Below are 8,795 nucleotides of genomic sequence, written 5' to 3' on the forward strand. Positions count from 1 at the left end.
ATCAATCCTGTCTTCCTGTCTTTTCTTCTCACCCCTCCCCCAGTACTGCACCCTGTACTTCATCCCCAGTCTCACCCCCAAGACCCTTCCCTCCCACCGAAACCATGTTTTCTTCCCCGGACTCTCCCCGCCGATAGAGGGGGTTCCCTCCCCCCCCCCTGCCCCCGACTCCCCCCCCCCCGTACCCAGAGTGGTACAACCCCAATCCCTTTCCCTCCTGCCCCCAGTTACTCCCCTACAGCAGCAGGTCCCCCACACTTGTAGCTCCGAGTTGTTGGTATAACCCCCCCCCCATTCTCTGCTTCTGTCTCCCCTTTTGTCAACAACCCCCCCCTTAGATTCTCCCAGTAGCAGCAGGAGGCCCCCCCCCCCAAGGGTAAATTCCCAGCCCCCCGAGGATTCTGCCCCCCGGTAACGCTGTGTGTGCCCCCCCCCCCGGTAACGCTGTGTGCCCCCCCCCCCGGTAACGCTGTGTGTGCCCCCCCCGGTAACGCTGTGTGCCCCCCCCCCGGTAACGCTGTGTGTGCCCCCCGGTAACGCTGTGTGTGCCCCCCGGTAACGCTGTGTGCCCCCCCCCGGTAACGCTGTGTGTGCCCCCCGGTAACGCTGTGTGTGCCCCCGGTAACGCTGTGTGCGCCCCCGGTAACGCTGTGTGCCCCCCGGTAACGCTGTGTGCGCCCCCCGGTAACGCTGTGTGCGCCCCCCGGTAACGCTGTGTGCGCCCCCCCCCCCCCCGTAACGCTGTGTGCCCCCCCCCGGTAACGCTGTGTGTGCCCCCCGGTAACGCTGTGTGCGCCCCCCGGTAACGCTGTGTGCGCCCCCCGGTAACGCTGTGTGTGCCCCCCGGTAACGCTGTGTGTGCCCGCAGGTCCCGCTAGCCCAGCCGGAGGATGTGACCCGGTGCCGCCGCCCGGTGAGTGAGCAGGTCCCTCCGGAGTGGGCTGCGATCGGTTCCTCGGAGCTCCCCCCGCCCCGGCTCAGCATGTCCGAGGTGCTGCCCTTCAGCGAAGCGGAACAGCGGGGCCACTATGCGGACGGAGGGGGGGACATGGCGGGGCAAATCCCCCTCACCTGCCGCCTGCAGGACACCGGCAACTTCTATGGCAGCTCCGGCCAGGGGGGCGGCAAGAGACCCCCCAAACTGGGGCAGATCGGCCGCAGCAAGAGAGGTGAGTGCAACTAGTCACCCCCCTACCTGCACTGGCCATTCCCCCACCCCCCTACCTGCACTGGCCATTCCCCCACCTACCTACCTGCACTGGCACAGGCCATTCCCCCACCTACCTGCACTGGCAGTTTACCTACCCGGTGGCAGTCGGTTCTGGGGATATTTATAGCGAGTGCCAGTCATATGGGCCCCACTTGTTGCAATGGAATGAGCCCCCCCCCCTCTGCCATTGGACGTTGCTGGCGCGGAGGTGGAACGGGGGGAAATTCCATAAGGACGGGGGGCTCAGGGGATACTTGCATTCAGATAGAATATCCCAGGAATCACTCTGCCTTTTGCACATTTGGGGTATTAACCCTTTGCATGCCCCCTGGATCGGTGCCAGGGATCGATTCCGCCCCCCCCCCCCCCCGCCGCGTTGCACGCCATTTGCATGTTCCGAAATAATCGCTCCGTGTTTGTCTGCGGGAAACAGCCGGGGGGTGGGCGGCAGCTGGGGGTACAGCCAAAAGTCTATTAGGTAATAGCCAGAAATATGGCAGGAATATCTGTGGGGGCAGATGGCGGCTTTTATTTTATCTTATTTTGCCTTTACTATTGGCATTGCAGCAAGAGCAGGGTCATACTCTCTGCACTGGTTCTGACTCCTGAGTACAGACCTGGGGGGGGGAGTTACCCTGCTACATTGTGTCAGTAGGTAGAACCCACAGTGCACCCCTTATTCCATAGGCTGATGGAATCTTCCTACAGTGTTGCAGTGTCTTATAATGGACTCTACCATTTCAGAGCAGGGGGGCATCATTAGGGAGAAGGGTCCCCCACTGGTTTGTGTCTGGGGGGGGGGCAAGTGAGGGCTACCAACTTAGATGATTATATTTCATATAGGAGGGTGGGTGAATTATTAATATGAACAAGTTACATTTAAAGGGGAAACTCGCCCTTTTATTTGATAGAAATGTGACTGCGCTCTCTTTGCCGTTGCAGTAGTGATTGAAGACGAAGGGATCGACGCGGTTCTCACGCTCCCGGAAAAGGCCCCTCCCGCTGTTTAAACCCTTCGCCGACCTTCTCACCGACCGAACATGAAAGGGAAAGAGAGAGAGAGGAATGGCTTCAGCTGCCGGGAAGCTGAATGAGATTCGGGGGGGGGATTTGCTGGGCCCCCCGTGGATTTGCTGGGCCCCCCGTGTCCGACTGGGATGAATAACAGACAAAAACTACATAAAATGGGAAAAAAATAACAGACCAATCAGCAGACGGAAACCAAAACCCAGAGACCGTGCAGCGGCAGCCACCGAGATTTTGGTTCCATTGCTCCGAGACCCTCCGTGACCGTTCCGCTGACCCGGAGAGAGGGAATTGTACCGGCGAGGGGATTCACGGTGTGTCGGACAGCCGGGGGTGGGGGGGTATTATTAAAAGCATGAGGGGGGATTCCATTATTCTGGGTGAGGGACAAATCAGCCAATAGGATTTTGCGCAGATCAGACGGCCGTGCTGCGGCGCTTTAGGATATAAGCCAAAGAAAGGGATCGGAAGACGCTGGGAGATGTAGTTTCAGCCAGTGGCATAACTAGAATTCGCTGGGCCCCACTTTTTAGGGACCCCCCCCCCACTATTCCCACCCCCCAGGATCAGTTTGGCACAGAACCTGTTCCCCCCCAGTCCCCAGCAGCTGCTTTGTCATTGTGCCCTCTGCAGAACTACATCTCCCATCAGCCCCCTCTGCACCTCAGCAGGCAGGGAGTTGTAGCCCAGCAATTGTAGCAGTGCAACTGACTCCTCCCCTGAGGTTAAACATTGGCAGATACTTCATTCCCATTGGCGGATTTACACCCCCCCCCCCCCCAGTACCGCGGCTTTGGAACATACCGAATGGATACCCTTATCCGTTATGCCGCTTGGGAAGTGGGAATGCTGGGAGTGTCCATAGGCACCAAGGGTGGGATGTGTTCAACAGGAAGACTGTTCCTTATACATGAAAGGGAGCTGCCATATTGCTTGCCTTGGCTGAGCTGTACGTCATTGGCCGGTAGCAACAGCGTTCCTATTGGTCGGGAAAATCAGGCCAAGGCCAGCAGTATTCCCGCTTTTGTGTATAAACGTAGGGGAAACTGAATATATGTTTTACTTGTAAATAAGGTTTATTTCCCCTTTACAAAAAAAGCTTTTGTAAAAAATTAAAGGGGAAGTAAACCTTATACACAAAGCTGTGGTGCGGGAGTTGCCATACGGTGATACTCAACAGCCCGTGTCAGGGTGGGGCGTTAACATTAGCTGCTGTTTAACCCCTCTGGTGCTGGAAGGATTTGAAGACCGACCCACCAAGAGGGGGGTGGGAGGGGGTTGTTTATTAGAAAAAAAAAAAAAAAAAAAGTTGCGGCAGCTCAGTTCATTTTTAACGAGATTGTTGGAAACTGCTGTTTTTTGGACATTACGTGAATTCCTGGTGGGGGGCAGAGGAGCTGGGGGGGGGCCCTCGGGGGGGCCCCGGACTCTGCTCCCTAAATTGTTTACATGATTTAAACTTGCAAAAAAAACTCCCCCCCCCCAATTCTATAAATATATTGCTCTATAAATATATATATATATATTCCTATCTGTGCACCTTTGCATGCTGAGATCGTTTTGACATGTTCTCCGACGGATAGAATCATTTTTAGCCGTGCAATACTGCGTGTACGTGGGAGGGGGGCGGGGTGTGTTTGGGGAGGGGGCGGGGCAACATGGAGTGGGCGGGGCAACATGGAGTTTTCTAAAGGATTTTAAAGGAAAGAGAAACTATCATTTGTATTTAAGCAAAGGGATTTCATGCCATTTATTTGGTGATAGGTGGGCGGGGGGGTCCTTTGGTTTGTCCTTAACCCTTTCGATGCTGGGCTAGGGCAGCCCCCATGAGTCATAGCTGTGGCCCCCAGGTTCAGCTGCAGTTGCCTTGCTGCCCCTTTGATTCCATTCCTGTGCCTAATGACTTGCTAATTATTAGCCATGCAGCACGGGGCACTTATGGGGGGGTGACACCCCAATAGATGGGACACAGTGATACAATCAGACGTAATGGCTGCAGCGTTCCAGAACCTCCCTGCTGTATGCTAAGTCTCTGGAATGTTCCGCAGCCTGGTCATTGGCCAAAAGGAAGAGTCCTTGCAGCCACGGACTATCTGTCATACTGGCACTAAAGATCTGGCATTTAAGGTGACAGTTCCTTCCCTACATAGGGTGACAAATTGCTATATCCGCTGTTCCATGATGGATCCCTTACAGTTACTGTTTATTATCTGCCCCATGGCATTCTGGGTCCTGAACATTATCTGGTCTTTATTTTTTTTAAAAAAACTCAGTCCCAGAATTCCTTGCTGTAAAAAGGGGTACAATCCCAATCCCAGAATCCCTTGGTGTTATGAGCCCAGTCCCAGGATCCTTGTCTGTACTGTACAGGGGGTTACAAGCCCAGTCCCAGAATCACTTGGTGTTATGAGCCCAGTCCCCAGATCCTTATCTGTACTGTACAGGGGGTTACAAGCCCAGTCCCAGGATCACTTGGTGTTATGAGCCCAGTCCCCAGATCCTTATCTGTACTGTACAGGGGGTTACAAGCCCAGTCCCAGGATCCCTTTCTGTACTGTACAGGGGGTTATGAGCCAAGTCCCAGGATCCCTTTCTGTACTGTACAGGGGGTTACAAGCCCAGTCCCAGGATCCTTTCTGTACTGTACAGGGGGTTAAGAGCCCAGTCCCAGGATCCTTTCTGTACTGTACAGGGGGTTACAAACCCAATCCCAGGATTCCTTTCTGTACTGTACAGGGGGTTATGGCCCAGTCCCAGGATCCTTTGCTGTACTGTACAGGGGGCCCAGTCCCAGGATCCCTTTCTGTACTATACAAGGGGTTAAGAGCCCAGTCCCAGGATCCTTTGCTGTACTGTACAGGGGGTTACAAGCCCAGCCCGAGGATCCCTTTCTGTACTGTACAGAGGGGGTTAAGAGCCCAGTCCCAGGATCCTTTGCTGTACTGTACAGGGGGTTGAGAGCCCAGTCCCAGGATTCCTTTCTGTACTGTACAGGGGGTTGAGATCCCAGTCCCAGGATCCTTTGCTGTACTGTACAGGGGGTTAAGAGCCCAGTCCCAGGATCCTTTGCTGTACTGTATAGGGGGTTAAGAGCCCAGTCCCAGGATTCCTTTCTGTACTGTACAGGGGGTTAAGAGCCCAGTCCCAGGATCCTTTGCTGTACTGTACAGGGGGTTGAGAGCCCAGTCCCAGGATCCTTTGCTGTACTGTACAGGGGGTTGAGAGCCCAGTCCCAGGATTCCTTTCTGTACTGTACAGGGGGTTGAGATCCCAGTCCCAGGATCCTTTGCTGTGCAGTACAGGGGGTTACAGGCCCAGCCCCAGGATTTCCTTCTGGTCGGGCAATTTGCTAGTTTATTTATCAGTGCCATTTCTGACCTTCGGGGGTCAGTGTAATTATTGATCATTGTAAATATTTAGTGATTTCCCTCTTGGAAGGAAAGGCAGAGGCGGCAGAGCTCTCCCCAAGGCTGATGGGAAGGTCACAGGCACAGCTGCGTTACATTTACTCCTGCGTTCCACTGAGTTCTAGCCTCTGATTGGTTCTTAGGAAAATTCTCTTCTGGGGCAGTGGTACCCCCCCTTGGCTCTGCCGTGTCCCTGAGAGTATAGATATAATGTACATATATAGAGAGAGATCAGAAGTGGAGTCAAGAGCAATTTGGGGTTAAATTGGAGTCAAATTTAAATTTCATGGCAAAATAAAATTCCTATTCCAGTGACTGCAGTGATAGGGTCAGGGAGACCGGTCCGTATTCACACGTGGTGATCCCGGTTCCAAGAGGGAATTCCTTTGTGGGGCTGAATATTTCCCATCTCACGTGGGCTCAGGGCTTTGTTCTTCTTTTTATTTATTTCACTGTATAGTGGGAAAAAAATTTAACCCCTTGTTAGACCAGAGGGCGCTACGCTTACAGATGCACTGCAGCCCCGTCTGGCCCGACGCATGTAAATAACGCAGTCCCTTCCCGTTAGGCGCAGTAAGAAGATTTTTTACATTGTTTTTGCTCACCCAATGAAAAGCCACGTACTAATGTTCTTGCCTAAAGGGACCTTTGGGGTGCGGCCATGAACTTGGCCAATCCTGGTGCGAGAGTAGAGCAGTCCCTATAGGCAGAATTGCCAAACATGTAAATGGGTGAGCCAGTAAGGGTTAAAAAAGGCCAAGGCAACCTTATTATTTCCCTTATAAGTGTATAGGTAAGTATAGGGGGGGACTGAGGTGGATTGGCAGGCTGGAAAAGCGGCAGGGCTTGTGGGGGAGTGGGCGTGGTTGGGTGGCTCGTAGGTGGGGTTTATACATAATTGGGGAGTGGCCAGGGCAGATCATTAGGGCCCTATATTACTCGCTAGCAACCACCCAGGGGGGCCAAGTGCCCAGTGGGCAAATAATTAGGGCCCTGCTGGGGGGGTGGGATCTGCTAACTTAGTATTATGGGGCCACATGGTTATTGAGTGCAAGGTGTAACCAATGGTTACAGGACCTTAGGGCAGGTATAAGTGGGGTCCCAGACAGGGGTCACAATGGTGGTGGTTGGGGGTTCTGCGCAATTTAGCTCTATGGCAGCTCCCACTTGCCCTCATATTGTGAGAATGAGCCCCACCTGTTTACAGGGGATACAGATTGCCCGGGGGGTCCCTAAGGGTCAGGGGGTTTCTTTGGAGGCGGGGTATGTTTCTTTGGTGTCACATCCCAATAAGCAGTGTTATTGCAATCTGAATGTGTTTGTGATATACTATTTTCTAAGTGTATAGCGACTACTGAGGCGAAAGCGTTTCTGACTACGGACGTTATTCCTGTCCTTCATTGATGTCAATATCGGCCTTTATGTGCCCTGGGCTATAGGATTCCCAATATTCACTCATTGGGGCTCATTTATTAACACTGGGCAAATTGGCCCATGGGCGGTAACCCATAGCAACCAATCAGTGATTGCCTTCTTTCAGCCAGCTGCATGTAGAACAATGAATGCAACAATTTGATTGGTTGCCATAGGTTACTGCCCATGGGCAAATTTGCCCAGTGTTGATAAATGACCCCCATTGTCTCCATAGGGTTTGGCCAGAGTCGCCACCTCCCGCGTGCTGATTGGCTGAGAATCGATTCAATAGCAGCACATAAACCACTCAGCAGTGCCGCTAATTAGCCATACAGGGCGTGGGTTAAATGGGGGTGAAGTGGCGACCCCCCGCCCCCCCAGACTCATGTCTCGTCTTCTGTTATTCCTTTTATTCATGGTGGCGCTAAGGTGTTCCTGGACTACAACTCCCAGCATGCTTTAGTCTATTATAAGTGATAAATGTTGGCAGTTGTTGTCCAGTGAACGAAACTAAGCGGTTGGGTACCGATGTGTCCAGAATTGCAAGCTCCTCGACCAAATCTGCTCTTCCTTTGGCTTGCTGAGATTTCTGGGAAATGTAGTGAAGCGATGGATTTCCAATATGGAGGATGAGTATCTGGACGGCCGATAGTATCATAAAAGCCGACAGCTGGAGGGTGGCAGTTGTCCTGTTTGTGTGTCTCTGTGCCTCCATCTTTGCACCCTGTGTCCATTCCAGTGTCTCCCCCTTTGGTTTGGAGAATATGAGCTACAGCCTAGCTCCGTGGGGCTCATTCACTAAGGGGGCAATTGTCATTATGTTATTATGAAAATGGCCGCCCATACGGCACGGCGGCACCCTTAGTCAATAGGCCTCGGCGGTTTCTAGGGACCTGTCTGATGTTCTGCAAAACTAAAGATATAAAAGGTGGGTGGGTTCATGTGAAGCATCTGGCACTCTTAGCCACACCCCTCTCCATGAGTGCGCCAGATGCACCGGGGAAAGAGTCCCGCCCCGATACAATGCAGCGAGACTATTGGGCGCAGCTCCAGACATTGCACAAGGTGACGCAAAGGGTTGGCATTTTATTCCCTTTATTTTTGGACGTATTTCTGATCTCAGAGACTGTGGTGCTAAACCCTCCACCTCTTCCGACAAACAGGAGCTGCGTCCCGATAGGGCGGGGTATTTGGGGCGAGAGCAGGGGTGGGGCTGCGTAGAATGGGGCCCCGTTATGTTCCCACCCAACCGTCTGTCATTCACTTCTGTTCTTATTACCCAGCGGCAGAGCTGTCTCCCCCCCCCAGAGTCCCTCTGCCGCTGAAAGGGTTAAACTATGTGACTGTATCGGTGGGGAATGAGGCACTTGATTTAATACTAATAATAATAATCATATAATTGCTGTTTTTATTGCAATAAATTGTTGATACTGTTACGTTCTGGGTCTCGCTGTGTGTGATTTATTCCCAGGAGCAATGGAAAGAGAATGGATATTGGGGAGTTGTATCAGGAGTCAGAACCAGCAGTGCAGGGAAGGGAAAGGGACAGACACAGTGACAGTTACACATAACTATAAACCCAGTGAGAATGAGGAATGAATGGATATTGGGGAGTTGTATCAGGAGTCAGAACCAGCAGTGCAGGGAAGGGAAAGGGACAGACACAGTGACAGTTACACATAACTATAAACCCAGTGAGAATGAGGAATGAATGGATATTGGGGAGTTGTATCAGGAGT

At 52.7% G+C, this 8,795-nt stretch overlaps 1 protein-coding gene across 1 annotated transcript; it reads left to right on the forward strand.

Annotated features, from left to right (window-relative positions):
- Positions 1-834: 834 nt before the first annotated feature.
- Positions 835-8,492, forward strand: camk2n1 (calcium/calmodulin dependent protein kinase II inhibitor 1). The gene is made up of 2 exons (XM_031905681.1): positions 835-1,169; positions 2,153-8,492. Exons 1-2 carry the CDS (start codon positions 983-985, stop codon positions 2,218-2,220), a joined length of 255 nt encoding a protein of 84 aa, XP_031761541.1. The 5' UTR covers positions 835-982; the 3' UTR covers positions 2,221-8,492.
- The last annotated feature ends 303 nt before the right edge of the window (positions 8,493-8,795 follow it).

This window comes from Xenopus tropicalis, chromosome 7 (genome assembly GCF_000004195.4).
Source record: "Xenopus tropicalis strain Nigerian chromosome 7, UCB_Xtro_10.0, whole genome shotgun sequence".
In the NCBI taxonomy this organism is placed as follows: domain Eukaryota; kingdom Metazoa; phylum Chordata; class Amphibia; order Anura; family Pipidae; genus Xenopus; species Xenopus tropicalis.